The following is a 23703-nucleotide window of genomic DNA, read 5'->3' on the forward strand; positions in this document are numbered from 1 at the left end:
ATGAATGTAGTGGAGTAAAAAGTACGATATTTCTCTCTGAAATGTAGCGGAGTAGAAGTAGAAAGTGGCATGAAGAGAAAAGACTCAAGTAAAGTACAGTACCCTCCAATTTGTACGTATGTACAGTAGTTGAGTAAATGTACTTAGTTACATTCCACCACTGCAATCCTGTACCTCACGTTTGAAATTAAACACAAACATCTGTCAGTGAAATTACATTTTAATAGACAAATAAATGTCACATCTTTATTTTTCATAGAGCAGCCGCCCTCAGGTTTGACATTTGTGTCCTTGCAGGATAATTTGTGTCCAGGAAGCAGCTTGCCAATAACTGCATCTGGTGGAGCAGACTTGTGTGTTTACACAGACCAGAAGCTCCCATTGGTTTAATTGAAAAAACACAACCAGCGTCCATATTTATTGAGCTCCTGAACATTGAGAGGCCTGATCTCCAGTCATTGTACCGGGGTCCATCGAGTGACTTCAAAGAGCAAACTGATTCCAGATCAGAGCTGCTTCTGTGCTCTCAAAATAGATAAATATCAGCCCAAGACATTTCTCATCAATCAGTAGAAACACACACACTTACATTTAAAAGTTATGAAGCTCAACCAGCACAACTCAACAACTGATTTTTTAAAACACAGGACAATTCTGTCTGTAGTTGAACAAAAGAGTAAAGGAAGGTGATATGTTCGATATACACGAGGTTGCTCTTTGATCATGTCAGAATACAGGCAGATGCATTTCTTTGGAAAAAAAACTTCAAGTCAGGGTGACACTTCCTTCACACACATAGGTCTATTAAGGGCAGACCATCAGAGAGAAAGTTATTATGAATAAAGGCAATCCAACCCTGATCACGAGCAGAGACGAGACAAACAGGAAACACATGACTGTTCACTCATTACTGTGGGCTTTAAGATCGTCATTTTTGCATTTGTGCGTAAGTTACACGTGACTATCAAAGGTAGGACACATAAAATACTATTACAGGTACACACAGAGCGTAAATAGAATTAGTACAAATATATAGAATCCACCTAACGTTCTAGTGCGTTATTGCACCCAGGTTCAAATGCATTAAAATGCACATCATGCCTGGAATTATAGGAGTATAGGAGGAGGAATAATAAGAGTTACAGTAAGAATATATAAGGTCATCAATAAATAACAGGAAGGGATGAGAGGTCACGGTGGTGGTAGAGGGTGTGTGCATGTGCATATGTGTGCGAGATGATTTTGTATGTGTCAGTGCATGCATGGGTGTACTGTAATGTTTGTGTAGCTACAATATATCCATGAATATACTGTACACTGGAGAGGCAGTGTGGTGCATGAATCTTGCTGGGGTTTCATTAGCAGCAGGATCCATTCAGCAGGATGCTGGGAATTTTTTCATGCTGTGGCGGTGTGGTAGTGTATGGCGGAGGAGCCTGCTTGGGAGGGACGCTCACACTGTCATCATATGGAGGTAGCAGCACCTGGAGTTAAAGAGGAAAGAAAAAGAAAGCAATTAAGTACGCCCTGCAGTGCCCTGCTACGCCATGAAATACTACAACTACTATTTCTAGTCATAGTTCCATTATCTTTATTGCCACTCTTCATCACACCCCCAACCGGCACCATCAGACACCACCTACCAAGAGCCTGGGTCTGTCCCAGGTTTCTCCCTAAAATAAGTTTTTCCTCGCCGCTGTTGCACTAAATGCTTGCTCTTGGGGGAATTACTGGAATTGTTGGGTCTTTGTAAATTATAGAGTGTGGTCTAGACCTACTCTATCTGTAAAGTGTCTTGAGATAACTCGTTATGATTTGATACTATAAATAAAATTGAATTGAATTTATAATGTGTCAAACTAGTGCAAACATTTTGCAAAATGAAAATTCTGCCAATGTCTGCTTTATTTAAGTCACATAATATTGCACCAGCTTTGGCAATTTTAAACAGAAGAATGAAACAGACAGAAAGTGATAAAATGGAAGAGAGAAAAATATGATGTCTTAATTAATAGGCTAAACTACAGGATTTCAACCAAATGTGATCATATAACATGTACAAGTACAAGTATGTAAGGCAAGGCAACTTTATTTGTATGGCACATTTCATATACAGACAGAATCAAAGTTTTGGACAGGAAGGACTTTGAAATTAAAACAAAAGAATACATTACATGAAGTGAATAGAATAACATGGCCAAAGCAGGTCTTAAAACATCCTTAAGACGAAAAGACTTAAGAAAATAATCAGCAGGTAAGTCAATAATGAAAACAATGGCTAGTTGCATGCTTATGACCAATCTCACATGTTGTGTGGGTTGAAATGATCAGAGATGTATTTTGATACTAAACTGGGATGAAGCCAAGCAGTGAACAGTCGAGGTAGAGAGAGAGTACTGGAATATTGTACTCAAGTGAAAGTACTGTTACTTTAAAGACATTTTTTAAGTAAAAGTATGTGTACAAATTTACTTAAATAAAAAGTCAAAAGTAGGTCAGTTAAAAAATTTACTCTGAGTAAACGTTACAGCATTACATTTTCTTAACTATGCTGTATCAATCAATCAATCAATCAATCATCACATGAAATCATAGAGGCACGATTCCAATGAAATGTAATTCCATCAGCTCCTTAAACTTGATTCATCATAAAGCAGAATGTGGCCGCCGTCAGATCGGCACATCAGAATCTGAATCAGAATACTTTATTGATCCCTTCTGGGAAATCATTTAGGGGGGGGATCAATTAAGTATTCTGATTTTGATTATGATGTGCCGATCAGACGGCGGCCACATTCTTAGAAAAAGTTTTAGACAGGTGAATGGCACCAGCACTCCAGGGCCCAGCCAAGTCCGGGCAACAGGACGCCACAGCTCCCGATATCCTGCTGGAAACCGACGCAGGCACGCAGGCCTTCCACCCAGCTCACCGCCCAACACCTGCACAGTGACCAGCAGGATGCCCAGCAGAGAAAACGCAGTCTACGCTTGCCTCTGTGCCCCCTTTGATGTAGAGATTACGAGGGACGCAGAGATGGTCTTGCTTGTCCACATAGTCGGGATCGTAGCCATAGGTCGTAGCTGAAAGCCATCTTCACATTTCCTCTGGGTTTACTCTGATGTTTACATTTGAACACTTTGACCGGCCACGCTAGTGGAGTCAGCAGGAGACTGGTAAATTGATTCCCCTATCAAGATGAGAGACTTGTAGTCACGTGGTGTCCTGAATAAATGGGGGATGAATAAGATGGGACACTATGCCACGTAATAAAAAAAACTAATGAAGGTGTCAGCATCCAGATTTAGTTTTAAAGCTGTACACAGAAGGTCTAACTAGAGAGGGCAGATTTGCAATCATCCTTTACACCTAAAGTAAGGATGTTTCCATGTTTACACTTTTACTTTACTTTTAGATTTACACTACCAAAAGCAGAATCTGTTTGTAAAATAACGTCATTCAGCAAATTGTCCATATTACCATGATAAATCTGTTCAACATTCATAAGAAAGCCTTTCATTTAATCAAATGTGTGACTCTAAGCTTCCTCTGTGCCGTCTGTTTCTTGGGTAATCAACCAGGAAGTAAAGCTGAGACTGTGCGGAGTCAGAACATCTTAGGTGTGACTCAACATTCTGGTGTTGCTGTAAACACTATGGCTAACACAAATGTAGGCTCTCTCAATGGTTCATTTGACTTCATATACAACAACACCATGTGTCTGATGTGCGTCTTCTTCCATGTTTTAAACAATGAGTCACTGAGAGTTTCAGTCCATGCAGACAGACTGATTCTTTACTTTGTAATGGGACATCATTCGGATCTTTTAAGGATAACATGGACATTAAATCTTTAGTGCGTAACTTTTTGATATTAATGAACGTCCGTTACATTCAAGCCATCGCCAAATGAGTTGCTACAAAGCTAATTAGGACTATCAGCTCGACACAACTCTCTCTGGATTTCTCAGTATGGCTATGTTCAGAAGATCGTGGTGTCCGGTGACTTTCCCGCGCAGAAACTCGGGTGAAGATAATGACCTCTTCTGAAAAGTCCATCATGTTTTTTTTAATCCTCCGTGTCCTCCTTAGCGGCTAGCAACTGCATCAAAGAGGGGTGAGGGCGTGTGCGCGATCACGGAAGATGGATGCAACAGTGTTGTTGTCATTACTTAGAATTCCTCATGGGGGAGACAGAAACTACGCACTATAGCTTTAAGTAATCAATAATCTTTAACAGACTAGATCCTCCTACATGGATCAATGCCCACTTGAACTGTAGTGGCCTGTAATTGATGGAAACAATTCAGACACAGTCTGATTACGTGATAGATAAGAAGCTGGCTTTTGAGGGCAAAGATCCAACACAAATATCGAGTTTAGTGGATATATCGGTGTTCATATATTGTAATAACTATGCCTCTTTATGAACAGCTTTTTTGGGCCCCAGTCCAAAAATAGGTTTTTCACTTCCTTCACTTCTTATACTGATGTTGGGAAGTTGAAAACACAAGTAGAGATATATATATATATATATATATATATATATATATATAGATAATATTGTTCCAATATAGGCTAGATATTGACTTTTGAAACAAATACTAAAGCTTAAATGAAACCACTGTGTTGCTTGTCCAAGTATGGTGTTATGTTTGAACAAATCCCATTTTTAATTATAATACTAACACTAGGGCTAACTAGCCCTACCCTCCAATTCAGAAACAATGCTGCACCTTTATATCCATGCCTTCTATAGATCATCAACTGTTGAGGATTATGACTTTCTACCGGGAATATGTAGCTTAGGCATCAGTCTTTATTTATTTTTTTTAATAAATCTGCCAGAGTTTTCACTGTCAACTGTTTGTGGGTGTGAGTGTGCATATCTTTTTACATTTTATCTTGTATTTTAATGCTGCAAACTGGACTGCTCCATCAAAAAAAAATTATGTAAATATATGCAATGACAATAAAGATCTATCTATCTATCTATCTATCTATCTATCTATCTATCTATCTATCTATCTTATGAAAACTGGACAGATTGACAGGTTTAGCAACAGTAATTACAGGGAGCGGGGATTGGCAAACTGTTCTATTTTATTCTATGAGGAATTTCAAGGGTTACTTATTGTTGTTCCTTTATTGCCAAAAAGAAACACCTGACTTTTTACCTTGCACGGCAGCTGGATTCTCGCAATATCATGAGATCACAAGAAGCGCGGATCACATATCACATGGAAATTCATCTTGATGTGCCTCAAGTAATGCATTTGTGTCTAAACTACCAGCTTACCGAACCAATCAGCATCCGGTGAGGGGCTACTGGCAGCTACGGGCGTGGTTTAGGTGTGACGACCGCATCTGTTTGATTAAAACTACCATGATAGACAGATGGTTCATCCCATCACCTGCCAGGTATTTTTTCCAAAGTGCCTGCCCTTTTCAAAGCAGTTTCCAATGACGTCTTCTCAGATGGTAGTGTGTAACAAATCATCTGGCGAGTCAGTTTACCTGACCGTGTGGGTGTAAGGGACTTTTCTGTATGTGTAGGAATTCAGCTCATACGGAACACATTAGTGGACCTTTGACCTAACTGCTGTGGATCTGATGTAAAGCCATGCAAGCTGCTAACTAAAAGCCACAAACCTAGCTGTGGTCTGTGGGGAGCTCTAACTGAATATGTCAGGCTCTAATTGATAAAGCATACATGCAGAGGTGAGGCTAATGTTAGGGAATAAAGGGGCAAACTGCTGTTTTTTTAATGAGGTCAGTGAGTTAGAGAGCGGCCTTCTGTTCCAACAGGAGTCTCTGTTTCTTAAAAGCCATGAACATGATCACATTAAGCCACACAGTGTATAAAGCTGCCGAGTGTGGTGGATTGTTTCAAATTGTGTGGAATGTTACACTCAGAGGAGTCTTAAGCAGCAGACTGAGGAGTACAGGTTTCTCAAAATACCTGTGAAACCCCAAAATACTGCAAGGTCAGTAATAGAGCCAGCTACTGACAGATCCTTATGTGTTCATGCTGAAAAACCCATTTTGTGATCGTCAAAACAGATCATTAGTGTTTCTACAGCCTACTTTTTCTTCTCCAAAGTATGAGTAGTTATAATATGTGTGTGGGTAGCAGTGTAAGATCAGTTAAGGGGCAAGGCCTGAACAACAGGACACCAACAGGAGACCCAGACAAAGCACACTTACTTTACTGGGCCTCCGCCACCATGTTAATGGCTTTGCAAGCATGGAGCCTCATCTCTCTGTCCAAGTCTGTTCATTGATCTGTGCTATCCTGTGTAAAACTAGTCTACGACAGCCCATTTTCATACTTCCTTCCTCCCCCAACATGATGACTTTACAGTTGCCAGACTGGCCTGAGCAGAGGAAACCTACGCAGACGGTGAAAACGTGACTTACAGTCTGGATTGAATAAGTAAATCATTTTTCTGCAGGTTGTTTTGTTTCCTTTGGAAGTGGAAGAAAGCAACAATTCAAGATCAGACCTTGTTTTCTGTTGGATCTCTAGACGGCAATATAGACTTGCTTGATGGACTGTAAATTTGTTAACATATTGCACAGATGGACACAGAGTGATGATTTTGGTTATATTCTTCTCACTACTACATTTCATCATTTGACATTTGAATCTGTTAATCTGTTTTTATTCTGTTTTTAATGTGTTTTAACACTGACAAAAGTATTTGTTCAGCTGTACACTACACATGCGGAATGTCTGTAGTATTATCTGTCCGTAGTAAGTAACAGCACATTGTAAAATGTTATTAGCATTCACACAGGTGGTCTGACAGGGAAAAGAAATTGGTAGAAAACTATTTTCTACTGGTTTTCTTTAACTGTAGTGCAACAGCTAAAAACAGTATAGACTCAGCCCGGGTCAATGCTGTTCCATGCATCTTCTTTGTCCAGAATTTAAAATCCCCAATGTGCCGTTGCACATTCCCGCTTTGCCCTAAATGTGGACATTGTACTTTTTTTGGCTCAGTTCTACATACACCATCCTGCTGCCCGCTGAAAGTAGTGCCAGACTCTACTTTTGTAGTTGTTTTTTTTTTTGCAAACTGCTGTTTTAGGCAACTACTGAGCCTTTTCAAAACTTTTGTTTTTTAAGATTTACTTTTTTTCACTAAAAGCCAATGGGATTTTTTTGGGGCCAGTGCAAACAGATAGTTAGGGCTGAGTATTGTTCAAAATGTTCCGATACAGATACCAGTACCGTGACTTTGATACTGATTATTAAACACTACCAGTTCCTAAACAATACTTTTTTCAATACCAATTTTATTAAAAATAAATTACATTACAGCAACATTATTACATTATAAATTTTTCAGCTCCTACTACATGACTCTGTGCATAACAAAGAGTTTTTCCTGCCTGTCTCTACAACATGTAACGTTAGACAGGCAATCAGCAGCATTATTAGATCTTGATAGAAGCATGATGCATGCTTATTGGCTCACTGATGCTGATGATTTACTCCTTAGGTATTAAAATTGGGTATTGAATGACATTGAATGAACGTTTTTTAAGCCAAGGACCCCTTATCTGAGAGAGACGGAGCAGGAACCCCCTACTACATATTATATAAAATTAAGTTGCATTTGCATTTTAAACTGGGTGTACTATAACGTGTGGACGGCCTAAAGCCTTAATACATACCTTTTTAAGTGCATAGAATAATAAGCTATTAAATTAATTGTTGGTATGATTTACAAATCATGTTTTAATGTTAAAAATACATCCTTAGGATTAACTGTATCTGTGGAGAGCTACCGTAGTGACTATCTTACCTATAGGCCAGTAAGCCTATCATCAATGTGTTTTTTTTACAAATAGGCTGATTTATATTTGCCAACAATATGTTGGACCCCCCACACACACACACACACACACACACACACACACACTGCCTGTAAGCCTGTTTATCAATATTAAAGTTTCTTCACTGAATCTGCCTGCCTTTGGGTCTCCATTTGGGTCCTCCCCCCTGCCTGTGCTGCTTCTATCAGCCGCGACAAACACAGATCAGTAGAGGTGACTTACCGTGGTGTCATTGGTCGTCACATAGAGCAGGATTTCAGACGTACCCCGGCCGCTCACATATCTGTAGCAGTTCCACACACATGCTATCAGGTAGGCCTGATATCAGATAGAAAGAGAACAACATGACAGATAAGAAGCTTGAACTGCATGACATCCATCCCACCTATTATTTAGCAAAAACCTCTTAGGATTATCGTAAGTAATACATACATTTAATACAATACATTTAATTAATGAGTCTAAGTAAACATATTTGTGTGACAACTTACAAATGGTTGTTAACCACGCTAGTGGTATGGCTCTATGGATGGCACAACTTTGGTTAAGATTCAAAAATGGAAATGGAATCTTGTACAGACGTCCATGTCCCTCTTCGGATTAATTGTAGGGGTGTCGCGATTCTCCAAATCCACGATTACATTTTTTTTTTCATTTTAAGGTCACGGTTCAATTACATTTTCAATTTAAACATTATTTTTTAATAGGGACAGCAATAACTTCAGCGAAAAAGGAGTACTGTCCAGTTTTGTTGTTTCTCCTTTGATAGTCAAAATCGAACGCTTATTTCGGTCAATTTAATCGAAATCATGAAACCCCTAATTAACTGTAATACATTTGGTGATTCCATTACTTTTTTAGCGTATGATGCTAAATATCCAGAGAGAGTGGTAAACATTATAACTAAACTTTCAACTGGGAGCATGTTAGCATGCTGCTGCTTGCATTTAACTCAAAGCATCACAGCCTCACAGTACATAGTCTTGTTACAGTATATGAAACGCTTTTACATTAGCGTTTTAAATTAGTATTGTAGTTTAAGCAAGCAAGCTTTTTTCTCATTATTATGTAATATATTTAGGTAATCTCATCCCCAGAGAAGCTGTGTTGTAAGTGTAAACATTTACTGCTAATTTACTAATATATTTAGGTCATCTCATCCCCAGAGAAACTGTGTGTTGTAAGTGTCTATATTTACTGCACACAGACACAGATGGCACCATGATGACATGCACTTTATGTAGGCTGTGATAAAAAATTATATTATTCAAAGAAACTCTCACTAACACTGAAGATAACTCCCATAAAATACTAGACTGACGTCGTCACACTCAGATTCCAGTCAGAATATGAGTCTGATGCTGCTCCATTGGGCTGTGATTATGGGGCGTGTTTCAACCGAACCAGGAAAGAAAATGCCTCTGCATTCAATTGGATAGACCTACAACCAATCAGAGCAACGGAGTATGTGACGTTGCCGAATCCCATAGGAAGGATGGAAAAAACATATTTCCGATCGATAAATGCCTTGATCGCTGTTCTCTGTTCCTCTTTTAAAATGAATGCGCTGACGATATCTTCTATAACAGACGCGATGGCGGAATCTACACGTCTCAAATCTCCAGCAGCAACCATCTTTGTTGTAAACGAATTCAACCCAAGCGCTCTTTGGTGACGTGGTTGATTACGTTACTGTTGATCATCTGTCCATCATCGTATAAAGCCCGCCCTGACAATTTGATTGGGTCCGAACAGCTCTGGTTCGAACATAGTTGCTCCACAAAGAATCAAGTCCAGACCGAACTTCCCGACCTCAAATGTTGTGGGCGGGGCTAAATTTGGCTGGCATCCAGGCTAATAAAATACAGATAATTATCCATTCACACACTTGCTGAATTCAAACACTGTTTTCAGGGTTATACATCACTTAAGAGTATCAAAACAAGTTCCTGTTGTTCTCTGTCATCCTGGAACTGGCTCTCAGCAGGCAGCTTGCTACTGTAACGCCCGGGCCAAACACAACACCATCTGCTAAATCCATCCCCAACACAAACCAAAGACAGACGCAGCTCTCTAACTTCTATAATAAACCAATTACGAAGTCACTCTAATGCTCTGACAGCTAGGTTATTTTAACCACCTCCACGGGAATAAGCAGAGATCTATTTACAGTAACAGAGATCACTCAATTTAGCTCCCAGTCCACTGCAAATGACAATGTGATAATGCTAAGCAAATTATTCCATTAGTCAGAAACATCTCAACAAAACTACTACTACTACGTAGTTGTTACGTACGGGCAAAAAATTGTGTCTGGAATGCAGGATGAGTCTACAGTGATGCTAGCAGCTCTGTAAGGCTGTTCTTGGACACAGCATTGCTTCAGGCTAAATGCTAATGCCAGCAATGTTAATGTTTAGGAAGTAGTCTGGATCAATGAAAGCACATTTCCAGGATAAAGCCTGATATCAGGTCCTTCCTTTAACCCCTCACCTTCCGCTCTCTGTGTGTTGCTGTTCTCAAACTCTGTTTGCTTCGGGAATCAACAACAAACAACACGCTGAAAATGGCAAGTTTTGAAGAAAATTTGGATCGTGCAATAAGGCCTGCTTGGTTCTTTCGGGGAATGATTGTAAAGATTTACGAAGAATTTGTTTACGGCATTTACTATCGGACGTTATGGGACCGATTGGTGCAGATTGCTGTGGACGAAGTACACACAGATATACACTGGTAAGAGCAAATTACATTTAACCATGCATTCAGCTAGTTTAAATAGCTCACCTTACTGTATAGTTTGAACAGTTAACTTCATTTAAAGGTCCCATGGCATGAACATTTTTTAACATTAATATGAGTTCCCCCAGCCTGCCTATGGTCAGTGGCTAGAAATGGTGATAGGTGTAAACCGAGCCCTGGGTATCCTGCTCTGCCTTTGAGAAAATGAAAGCTCAGATGGGCCAATCAGGAATCTTCTCCTTATGAGGTCATAAGGAGCAAGGTTACCTCCCCTTTCTCTGCTTTGCCCACACAGAGAATTTGGCCCCCCCCCATGAGAGAGAGACATCATGGCTTTCAAACGAGCAAAGTGGCAGTTGGTCAAGGCCACACCCCCACCCTCCACCTTGCCCCCTCTCTCTCCTCCTCAATAGCTACAGACACAGAAATGGCACATCCTAAGGAAAGCTCATTGTGGGACTGGCTCTAGTGGCTGTAATTCTGCACCAAGGCTGAATTTTGGGAAAGAGACTTCAGATACAGTATTAGGTGACCACTAAGGTCTATATAAAAGAGACTTCAGATACAGTATTAGGGGACCACTAAGGTCTATATAAAAGAGACTTCAGATACAGTATTAGGGAATACTAAGGCCTATATAAAAGCATCCAAAGAGCACCATGTCATGGGACCTTTAATATTGTATGCGGCGTTTTCTTTTGCGGGGTGCAAATGTTCCACCAAAACAAGTTCCTTCCCGAGACTATTTTGCAGAGCCACCCAAGATGATTGCGATTGGTTTAAAGAAATGCAAACAACAGAGCATGTTTTTTTTCTCCTATGCTGGAATGTATGTGTGGTGTAGCCAGACCTTATTTCACAGCGCTGTGGAGATAGGTCTGGCAATACAAGACTATTTAGAAAGTAATGTTTACTAAGATCACTATCTTAGTTTGGGGTGTTAGGCTGATGGAAATCAGTTTAGCAGGTATTTGAATGATTGTATTCATGGTAATTCATCCAATATTTGGTAGGGATATATTACACTTAAATGTCAACCTCATAGTGGCGCGAGAGGAAAGGTCAGGGGATCATCCAAGTGAGTAGGATTAATCATCTGGGAACCCTGAATGTCTGCACAAAGCTCAGATGTAGATGTTGAGATATTTTATTTCATTATGTCTCATTCGAACTACAGATCGGCTACCCGATCTGGCAAACTTGCATAATGTAATGTAATGGACAATTCCGCTTCCAACCTGTAGGGGGACCGAAGCGGGAAAAGTGCTTTAGTGTTGCTTTAAGTCTTTCCAGGAATGTGGAAAAGCCAACAGCAACAAAACAAAGTATTCGTAGATACTATTTATTATTCATATTAGTTGTAAGACAATTTGTTGTGCTGCAAATATTAGCCTGGTAGGCTTGCTAAGAACTATCAGTGCTGCTAAACGGATGAAGAAGATATGCAAATTAAGATGAGAAAACATTACCTTGAAGCCAAGAATAGAGCTGATGAAGAGCAGCACGATGAGGACCAAGCACACATTACTGAGAGCAGCGATCTCCTCTTTGTAGGGGAAGTTATCAGGCTGCATGGGAGTCAGAGAAACATATGCAGCAGACTTTTACAGCAGTCATTAGATAGTAGAGGCATCTGTAACATAGTAACTGTACATCAGCAACACTGACATGTGAAATTATAAATGACAAGTCAAGCGCTTAAGGCCGTTTTATGCTTCTGCGTCGAATCGACGGCGTATCCCCGCAGACCCCTCTGCATCTATGCCGGACCCTACGCCGTAGCCTGACGTGCACCTCTCGAAAAATGTGACTACACGTCGCAGCGACCATAACATTACATAAATAACATGAGATCAAGGAGAGGGTTAACTTTTCCTGCTACAGATTTCCCTCCGTGGTCAGAAAGAACACGGGAGACACTTTGTTTCTCTCACTAGGACTCTAGAGTCGGTACTCGCTCCGAAGCTAATCGCCGTCACTCTCTCACTTCTCCCTCGCTCTATCACCCACTCCCCACACACACACACATACACACACATGCCAGCTCGACGCACACACCGGCGCACAAGTATAAACATCAGGCCACTTACGTAGGCTACGGCGAAAGCTCTGCGTGGAGCCTCCGCACAACCATAAAACAGCCTTTAAAAAAACCTTTGTGAACCACAAAGAAGTCAATAACATCGTGCTGTTAAATGTCACTGACTTTTAAAAGGAAAACACCCAAAGTTTCTTACCAGTTGTTGCAGGTAATCCTGTATGGTGTTTGGGTAAACCACAATGCTGACAGCCACCAGGGTGTTGAGGGCAAAGTCAAATATTTGGTAGCAGAAAAATGGGATGATCCAGGCAGCACGCAGCTGAAACAGAGTAATGTCTTTTAGATATTTAGGATAGGAGGTACAAGCTGAGCTCTTTAACCAACACTGCAGACAGAAAGCTTGAATTGTTTCGCATGGAGATTACAGTGTGTATATTAATAATAAAAAAGCAGGCATGGTATTTGAATTTGTTGTGTTTTAAAAGACTTCAAAAATAGATGTGGTGTTAGTGCTCACAAGCAGTAGCGTGGCAACATTAAAACCTTTTTTTGAACAGTCTGAAAACCCTTTATATTATGGAAATGATCTGATCTCACTAACACAATCAGTGAAGAGCAAATGCCCCGTACATTTAGTTGTAATCAGCAGCACTGTGAGAGTACAGGAAGGTGAAGAAAAGTCTAATGAATCATTTTGTTTACCTTGTATGCGCCATACGTTGCCATCCCACATATAAGTATCATCAGCAGAGAGATCGCTGAGGCAATGCACATGTCTGAAGCAGAGAAAGGTAGTAGTTAAAAGTCAGTCGTAGTCAGTGCATGGTCAAAACCAAAATACTGTACATGTGGCACTCCTGGGAAAGAGAGTGAATTCAATTTAACATTTCTCTGTCATGTAACCCATTAAAATGCCATGTACACCTATTATAAATTGACAATGAATATGTTGCAGCCTATGTTGAGTCATAGGATGAATCACATTTGCCTATAAATTGACTTGAAAGTGTACAGAGAGGCAATATATCACTTCTTTTTCCCCCCGGGTATAACATAGCTTAGTGCGGGAGGGCCAGAGTCAGACTCTAATCAAAAACCAGTTATCTAAAACACCATCAATAGAAGATAGTTCTAAACCTGTAACTGAGTTGTTTGGCCACTGCAATCAGTGAGAAAAATCTGTGAACACAACACTGACATACACTATTATCTCCTTTAAAGTTGATATGTGAGTTGATATATATAACTTGTTAGCAAAAAATTGCCTATTTACACATCCAGCAGATTCGGAACAACATCAGCATTTATTTGGAGTTATGTGGCTACTTAGTGAATGTAAGTCTGCCTACCAACACCTCTGAAGCTCACTAATTAACACGGTTATTATTATTATTATTATTATTTGGACACAAAGAGAAATGTAAAAACAACAATTTGTAGTTTTCTTAGTAGGGGTTATGTGCTGTAAATATTTCCTGGCAAACTGTTAAACAGGCAGCTTTAGAAAAACTGACAATAAATAACTTTGAAATCTCCTCATCTACCTCGGCATAGACATAATCCCTCAGGGGTCAGTATTAGGTCCTGAATTGTTTATTTTGTACATAAATGACATATGCAGAGTATCACAAATACTCATAATTGTTTTATTCGCGAAACACTACTATTTTTTGTTCTAGGAAGAATGTTGCAGCAGCTTTTATAGGTAATCACAACGGAAATGAGTAAATTAAAACAGTGGTTTAAAACATACAAATTATCATTACATTTGAATAAAACTAAGATTATGCTGTTTGGAAACTGCAAAAAAGCATTAATGTACAAGTTATGATTGATAATGTTAATATAGAAAGAGTTCATGAAAATAAATTTCTGGTTGTGATGTCAGACAAAATCTGTTAGAACCTCACACAAAACATGTGTTTTGGCTCTGATGCCCAGAATGCAATTTCAATTCAATGCCCCAAAAAATGACCAGTGTCAACAAAAGCACAGCATCCAACATAGCATACACCAAGCGCAGACAATCACTATGTTGCGTTACGTTATTATTGTTAGGTAGCGCCATATGTGCGCGCACACTAAAACGCATATGAAGCGCGGCGCATAATGTCAAAAAATTCAAAGAACACAAAACAGCTGTCACTACAACTTGTTGTTTGTCCAATCTAAAAATTCAACATTGCTAAAACAACTGAGCAACATTATAGTCATTTTTCAAGTTGAGCGTGTTCCTAATGCAGGGGTGGCAGCGGCTGGCCCAGCCTGCAGTAATGCATCACAGGTCACCCTTATCCCTTGGAACTGGGACAATACAGTCATTCCCAATCAGAGGCTACCAGCAGCATATGTGCTGTGGCCCACCTCCAGTCAGACTGTTCCAGTGTACACCTGCTCTGTTAAGAAGGCTTTTCAAATGCTCTGCACAGATGGACATTAGGCTTGCATGTCTGCGGCTTTGGGCGTTTGATTTAAAAATAAGTGCTGACCGTCGTCTAGACAAATGTGTGAGGTCCCTCTAACAACACAATAAATCATTCCATTAGTCAGTTGACAGCCCTATAGAGGGTGTCACGCAGCAAGCAGAGATTAAGTCATTGAAGGAGACTTAGTTTCAGGTAGAGCAGAAACACTACAGAGGCCAATGGAGGTTTCCCACACAATGCACAAAAGCTGTGTATGTTATAAAAAACTGTTAAGATATTGGAATACATAAATAGTAACACCCATTCAGTGGTATTGTGAGAGTACACATGGGAACTTTACTGTAATGTACTGGCCTTCTGGGCTACTTACTGGCGTCATCCATGACATCTAGGTCATTAGCCAACTCAGCGCTGGTCAGGTGGTACTGCTCAGGATCACTGAGCGCTGTAAGCAGGATGAGTAACACCACCGCATTGATGAGCTTAGAAACAGAGGACATATGGGTAGATAAAGGGCAACATTATGAACAGAGGTAGGGGGTCAAGATGGACAGGAGACAGTGGAACCGTGAGAACAAAATGGCAGATGCTCTAAGTATTCTGAAATGTAAAGATGTCCAAATTGAACGTGCCTAGTAACAAAAGGAAATCCAAACACAGTGACTCTAGAAAGCCCAAATACTAATAATTACACCTTATCCTAGAGATGGTGTAGCTATGGTAAATGAGCTCTATGTCCAGGCACATACATAAGCCTTTGTATTGTTCTGGCCAGCTCAGTTTATTGTGCTATGACTCATACATCCCCATTGATCAGATGAATGTAATGGAAAATTCTCTGCAGTCAATAGACCGGACACAAAACCTGCTACCTGAAGAGGCCAAGTGCTAATTTATTCATAGGGAGTGGAGAGAGGATTTTTCCACATGTGGTGTTTGGTTTAGATAACCGTCTCCTGCACATTTAGATTAACAAAGGGATGCATTCAAGACTCAAGAGATATCCCACATTGATCTTTACACAAAACAGAGTGTATATTTGTATTTGATTTAGCAATATAATGTTGTAAAAACCGAAAAGGTTCCCCAAGCATAATCATACAATCAATTACATAGAGGACAAATCCAACTCAAACTCAGTCAGGAGACATTTTTATAAACAGAACCCTCCTCTATGCCTCTATACTGTAACTCATCTCAGTAACTTACAGTATAACAAATGCATACTACTTTAAAGTTTGGTGGTAGGCCGATTTGTTTACATACATATATATATACATACATATATACATATACATATATACACATATATATATATACATATATACACATATATATATACATATATACACATATATATATACACATATATACACATATATATATATACACATATATATATATATATATATATATATATATACACATATATATATATATACACATATATACACATATATATATATACACATATATACACATATATATATACATATATACACATATATATATACATATATACACATATATATATATATATATATATATATATATATATATATTAGAGAATAATTAAATAATTTTCTGTAAATAAGAGTTTAGGTTTCTAATAATAATAGAAATCATTACAAAAAAAACACAGCATAATCATAAAATCTTGCACACAGTAGGCCAAATAATGCCTTCTGATGAGGTCATGTTTTCACTCACGGTGAGTGTCTGAAAGCCTACATGTACGCAGTGAGTGGCTTAACTGCTTACCATGTACCAGACCCCCAGGATGATGGTTCCTGTGCGGACATGACAGCACAGACAGCAGCTTGTGGAGTACCAGCGGTCCCACGGGGAGATCATCATCTTGTCCGCTTGTCTGCTTACAGCTGCCCGAGCCTTAAGAAAACGGTGTCGGTGTTTAAAAGAAAGAGCCCTTGCTTTCCTATCACCGTCCGCTGAGCGTCCAGTCTGTCCTCACTAATGACAGACAGGATCCAAATGCTGTCGGACCTGTCAGTTAGTTTTTTTTTGTTTTTTTTTTAACCGTGAGCAGCTTACCTGAGCTGCTAACGTCAAGCCAGCGTCAGGGAACTTCGACTTCCCGTTTCAAAATAAAACCCCGATAGTTCATTTGTTGTTTTACTATGAATATAGGCCAACGGTTTGCAACCTTTTCAATATTAAGTGCCATTTTAAAATGTTCTTGTTAAGAAGTGTGCCATATCAGTTATGTACAGTCTGTGATTAAGACTGCCATCATCATCTACTACTAGTGTTATTTTTTTCCTTTGCACCGGTGAAAAAGGCAACAATGTGATGTAGAATTTTATTTTAGTAAAAGTCGTCAATCAATACAAGCAGTCATGGAGACCACTGCAGCCAGAATTGATGGGATTTTTAATAATTATATTTTTAATTATAATAATTTTTTATTCTTCCTTACATACAGTCGTGGCCAAAAGTTTTGAGAATGACACATATTAGTTTTCACAAAGTTTGCTGCTAAACTACTTTTGGATCTTTTTTTCAGTTGTTTCTGTGATGTACTGAAATATAATTACAAGCACTTTATACGTTTCAAAGGCTTTTATTGACAATTACATGACATTTATGTAAAGAGTCAGTATTTGCAGTGTTGGCCCTTCTTTTTCAGGACCTCTGCAATTCGACTGGGCATGCTCTCAATCAACTTCTGGGCCAAATCCTGACTGATGGCAACCCATTCTTTCATAGTCACTTCTTGGAGTTTGTCAGAATTAGTGGGTTTTTGTTTGTCCACCCGTCTCTTGAGGATTGACCACAAGTTCTCAATGGGATTAAGATCTGGGGAGTTTCCAGGCCATGGACCCAAAATTTCAACGTTTTGGTCCTCGAGCCACTTAGTTATCACTTTTGCTTTATGGCACGGTGCTCCATCGTGCTGGAAAATGCATTGTTCTTCACCAAACTGTTGTTGGATTGTTGGAAGAAGTTGCTGTTGGAGCGTGTTTTGGTACCATTCTTTATTCATGGCTGTGTTTTTGGGCAAAATTGTAAGTGAGCCCACTCCCTTGGATGAGAAGCAACCCCACACATGAATGGTCTCAGGATGCTTTACTGTTGGCATGACACAGGACTGATGGTAGCGCTCACCTTTTCTTCTCCGGACAAGCCTTTTTCCAGATGCCCCAAACAATCGGAAACAGGCTTCATCGGAGAATATGACTTTGCCCCAGTCCTCAGCAGTCCATTCACCATACTTTCTGCAGAAGATCAATCTGTCCCTGATGTTTTTTTTGGAGAGAAGTGGCTTCTTTGCTGCCCTTCTTGACACCAGGCCATCTTCCAAAAGTCTTCGCCTCACTGTGCGTGCAGATGCGCTCACACCTGCCTGCTGCCATTCCTGAGCAAGCTCTGCACTGGTGGCATTCCGATCCCGCAGCTGAATCCTCTTTAGGAGACGTTCCTGGCGCTTGCTGGACTTTCTTGGACGCCCTGAAGCCTTCTTAACAAGAATTGAACCTCTTTTCTTGAAGTTCTTGATAATCCTATAAATTGTTGATTTAGGTGCAATCTTAGTAGCCACAATATCCTTGCCTGTGAAGCCATTTTTATGCAACGCAATGATGGCTGCACGTGTTTCTTTGCAGGTCACCATGGTTAACAATGGAAGAACAATGATTTCAAGCATCACCCTCCTTTTAACATGTCAAGTCTGCCATTCTAACCCAATCAGCCTGACATAATGATCTCCAGCCTTGTGCTCGTCAACATTCTCACCTGAGTTAACAAGACGATTACTGAAATGATCTCAGCAGGTCCTTTAATGACAGCAATGAAATGCAGTCGAATTTTCATGGCAAAGAAGGACTATGCAATTCATCTGATCACTGTTCATAACATTCTGGAGTATATGCAAATTGCTATTATAAAAACTTAAGCAGCAACTTTTCCAATTTCCAATATTTATGTAATTCTCAAAACTTTTGGCCACGACTGTACACTAGGCTACTGTAACTCTGTATGGGGTCGTCTCACTAAACTTTGTCTTCAGAAAAGGGCGTTACGAATTATTTACTGTGTGCATCCTCACTGTTTATCAAGTCAATCAACTACAGATTGCTTTATTTGTATACAGATCTTTAAACAAGATACTTCCTTCATTTTATAATGAACAGTTTTTGTACTGTTACCAACTTCATAATTATGCCACTCAAAATAATTACAAGCTCAGGCCTCTTATCTGTCGGACATCTTAACTTCAGTTTGGTTTAAATTACAGAGGTTCAGTGGTATGGAATACTTTACCATCAGATTTTTCAAAGCTAACACTTTGATTTGATATTTTGTGTAATTTTAGTTTTGGCTTTTTTCTCTTTCTTCTCTTTTCTTTTCATATAAGTATTTAACATTGGAGGGTTTTTTTGCATCTCTCAATTTTTTTATTAGTTATGTGTATATTCATTTTTAGTATGTGTATATGTGTAAATAAATAAAATAGAAAACAAGTAGCCTACCAATCAGAGGCAGAGGAGGGCGGGTCTTCGTGGAATGCAGATGGCAAAAAAGGTTTTACTACGTAAAGGATGCCTAGCACTGCTACTGTATAAGTCAATAAAAAGAAATCAATGCAGAGCCATAGATTGTATAGGTTACATATAACCAGATATTAAAGTGTACTATTACATCAGTATTCTATAACAGTGGTTCCCTATTTTTTTATATGAAGGACCTAAACTGACACAAATTAGACCACAACCCCTTATCTGATAAGATTTCATCTAAGGGTCCCCCATCTCATAGGATTTTAGCTTTAAGATGTTTTGCATACACAGTAAAATAAGGGACGAAGCTTCAAATCTGAGTCAGAGCAGGCTATTTTTAAGCATTCCACTTATTTTTTCCTGCAAGCACCACAGTGACTGCCTCTGTATAAGAACGCTGTGGACCGTAGGCTATAGTGAGCAGGTCGGGATGGATGGCTGGGTCATAAAACACAGCGCTTTCAAGCCCCGGAGTTGAGTTCGCTTTCTGGGGATAACAAAAGACTTTCACCCAGGTTGTGTTCCTTGGGAGTGTTTTAATCCAAACCACAATCTTTTCCTAAAAACTTAACGAACAGTTTCAGTGCCTAAACTTGACTGTCGTCGCCGCAAGACGCTCACTTTTAGTCAGCTTGCGGTGCCCTGTACCCGGCTCAAAGTCACCTTTTATCGGGTAAACTGAGACTGTCGCTGATACGGCGACATATCACAGAGCTCTGTAGCCTCAGTGACATGAGACCGGGCGGCGGGCACCTTTTGTGTGCATATATTTTTGTACATTATTGTACGAACCCGTTCATGAGAATACATTGACTTTACAACCATATTTATGCAGGTTTTGATGTCTTTGACCACAAATCACCAAATGAAGGCTTAAAGGTCCCATGACATGGTGCTCTTTGGATGCTTTTATATAGACCTTAGTGGTCCACTAATACTATATCTAAAGTCTCTTTCCCGAAATTCAGCCTTGGTGCAGAATTTCAGCCACTAGAGCCAGTCCCACAATGAGCTTTCCTTAGGATGGGCCATTTCTGTGCCTGTAGCTATTGAGGAGGAGAGAGGGAGGGGCATTGTGGAGGGTGGGGATGTGGCCTTGACCAACTGCCACTTTGCTCATTGAAAGCCATGATGCCTCTCTCTCATGGGTTGGCCAAATTCTCTGGGCAGGCAAAGCAGAGAAAGGGGAGGTAACCTTGCTCCTTATGACCTCATAACAAGCAAGATTCCAGATTGGTCCATCTGAGCTTTCATTTTCTCAAAGGCAGAGCAGGATACCCAGGGCTCGGTTTACACCTATCACCATTTCTAGCCAATTGGGGACCATAGGCAGGCTGGGGGAACTCATATTAATGTTAAAAAACCTCATAAAGTGACATTTTCATGCCATGGGACTTTTAATGGCATTTATTCCTTATGAATGTGTTGCACGATTATTGTTGGAGATTCATTTTTCAGTTTGTATCGTAACTGTTAATCTCTGGGAAGGTGAGGACGTCCGATGGCCGATGTTGTGCAGATCTCCCAGCTGCCCGGAATTATCTCCCCCTTCACTTTTTTGTAGTCTTAACTAGTCGTTTTTGGTGCCTAATGACCATGTTTTGTCAGGTACCTTTAACTGTTAAGACAGCTAAACGCCAAGGGGGGAGAATTTCGGCAGGGAGGAGATTTTCGGCACGAACACCGGTAACGCTAACGGAGATGTATCGTTATGGATGGCCGCTGTTCTGACTCAGAGGCCTAGGGTCTGATACGGTCTGTTTCCTGACGGTTCATTAAACGTCCCATGGCATGAAAATGTCACTTTATGAGGTTTTTTAACATGAATATGAGTTCCCCCAGTCTGCCTATGGCCCCCCAGTGGCTAGAAATGGTGATAGGTGTAAACCGAGCCCTGGGTATCCTGCTCTGCCTTTGAGAAAATGAAAGCTCAGATGGACCAATCTGGAACCTTCCCTTTATGACGTCATAAGGGGAAAGGTTACCTCCCCTTTATCTGCTTTGCCCGCCCAGAGAATTTGGCCCACCCATGAGAGAGAGACATCATGGCTTGCAAACAAGCAAAGTGGCAGTTGGTCAAGGCCACACCCCCACCCTCCACCTTGCCCCCCCTCTCTCCTCCTCAATTGCTACAGACACAGAAATGGTACATCCTAAGGAAAGCTCATTGTGGGACTGGCTCTAGTGGCTGTAATTCTGCACCAAGGCTGAATTTCGGGAAAGAGACTTCAGATACAGTATTAGGGGACCACTAAGGTCTATATAAAAGAGACTTCAGATACAGTATTAGGGGACCACTAAGGTCTATATAAAAGAGACTTCAGATACAGTATTAGGGGACCACTACGGTCTATATAAAAGCATCCAAAGAGCACCATGTCATGGGACCTTTAAACTGCCGTTAGTGTCGTTCGCACCCGGCGCTGGAGTTAAGTGCTGGCCGGGTTCAGATTGCTGTAATGATAGTGGCTGGCTGCTAGCTGGCTGGGGGCTGACTGTGGATGTCTCCACGGGGCTGTTGTCAGCTCTCATCCCAACTGAAGTCTCTTAGCGCTGGGGGAGTGAGGCAGACAGACCGGGGTGTGCTAGCTGGCTGAATTAGCATTAGATTAGTCGTCTATATATACAGCTAACGTTACTGATGAACATATTCGTGGGTTAGCCCAGTGCTGTTAACCGTGGTCAAAACAATTATACTAAAAATAACTTTATTAGCGAGTTGAACAATGTTGTAACCTTATAATGTTACCCACCAAGCATCAGCATTAGCTACTGTCAACCAGCACATTGTAGTAACCATTGTAGTAATGCTAAGCTGGATTGATTGATATTAAAACGTATCAATAAATAAGGTAGTATTGCTGTGTTGAAAAGTGCCATATGAACAATGATAAAATGACACTGTGTTGAAGAAAAAAAAACAGTATTACGTTTACTGAGTATAACTCTTTCTGGGACTTTGTATGATTTACAATTACTCTCGAATGTAGCATCTGGGTTCCGGTGTTTTGACGGAATTTAGAGTAACTAGAGGGGTCAAAAGTGAAATGACACAACTGACAGGCGACTAAACAAAACGCCCCGTGTCACAAAAAAAATTACAGATTTCTCTGGGTTTGAAAATTGTTGGAAACATTTGGGGTAGTGTAAGTACACAGCTCAACAAAATATATAAGATAGGAATAGTCGTCTTTAGAAATTTTAATGCAGAAATGTTACAAATTGTACCTTTAAACCTCTTTATAGGGCACTCATTGAAATATTTGGAAATTCAGAATTTCAACCCTAGAGTGTTATTGGAGGATATTACATGACTTTTAAACATTTGTTACTCTTTGAATAATTTTTCATTTTTATGTTGCAAATCAAGGTCAATGAAGTAACCATATATGGTTCCTCGCCCATCTAGAGTAATGTTTTAGTTCTTCACGTGTCAAAGTCCATAAAAACCTTAAAATGAACATGTAAAATTATAATTTAGTAACATTTTCTTTTATTTAGGATTTTTTTTTCTTTTTCTTATCCATGTAAAGTCCAGTCACTTACAGTAGACAACTGCTTCACAGTACTCTATGAAGCAGTTGCACTCAGCATTGAGGCAAGCCACGTTTGACCTAAAAAATAAGTATAGGCAAGGCAGCTTTATTTGTATAGCACATTTCAGCAACAAGGCAATTCAAAGGGATTTACATGAAATATTAAAAAGCATTTTAAAAACACATTCATTGCTTTATAAACCAACAGTAGTATTTTGAAATCAAGTGAGAAGCAGGGCCATTTTCCCGTATACTTCTATAGAAACAGACATTTTATTGCAACCAGTGGAGTCACCCCCTGCTGGAAATGAGATAGAATGCAGTTTTTAAAGAACTTCTGCATTGGCTTCACTTTTCTGATCTGAGCATTACTGAGCAGCCTCCAACTGAGCTTGACGACGTAGATGTGACGTGAGCAACCTGTCTTCGGATAGCTGTGCCAAGAGAAATCTCAATCATTCCCAATCTCGCAGAGACGGAGAGCGTAGCGTAGGTATATGTAAGGAGATAACATGGGCACAGGCTAATTATTGCTAACTAAAATGCTAGTTAACATTAGTAATTAAACTTAAACGGCTTATGTAAGCCGAAACTGCCTGAGA

The 23703-nt window shown here is 39.9% G+C and overlaps 1 protein-coding gene across 1 annotated transcript; it reads right to left on the minus strand.

The window, feature by feature from the left end:
- Window positions 1–202: 202 nt before the first annotated feature.
- On the minus strand, window positions 203–17112 carry LOC120562853 (lysosomal-associated transmembrane protein 4B-like). Its single transcript, XM_039806771.1, has 7 exons — window positions 16810–17112; window positions 15419–15530; window positions 13325–13398; window positions 12819–12941; window positions 12051–12149; window positions 8065–8160; window positions 203–1484 (listed from the first exon to the last, which is right to left on the minus strand). Exons 1-7 carry the CDS (start codon window positions 16903–16905, stop codon window positions 1359–1361), a joined length of 726 nt encoding a protein of 241 aa, XP_039662705.1. The 5' UTR covers window positions 16906–17112; the 3' UTR covers window positions 203–1358.
- Window positions 17113–23703: the final 6591 nt, after the last annotated feature.

The sequence above is a fragment of the Perca fluviatilis genome, chromosome 7 (assembly GCF_010015445.1).
Source record: "Perca fluviatilis chromosome 7, GENO_Pfluv_1.0, whole genome shotgun sequence".
Classification (NCBI taxonomy): domain Eukaryota; kingdom Metazoa; phylum Chordata; class Actinopteri; order Perciformes; family Percidae; genus Perca; species Perca fluviatilis.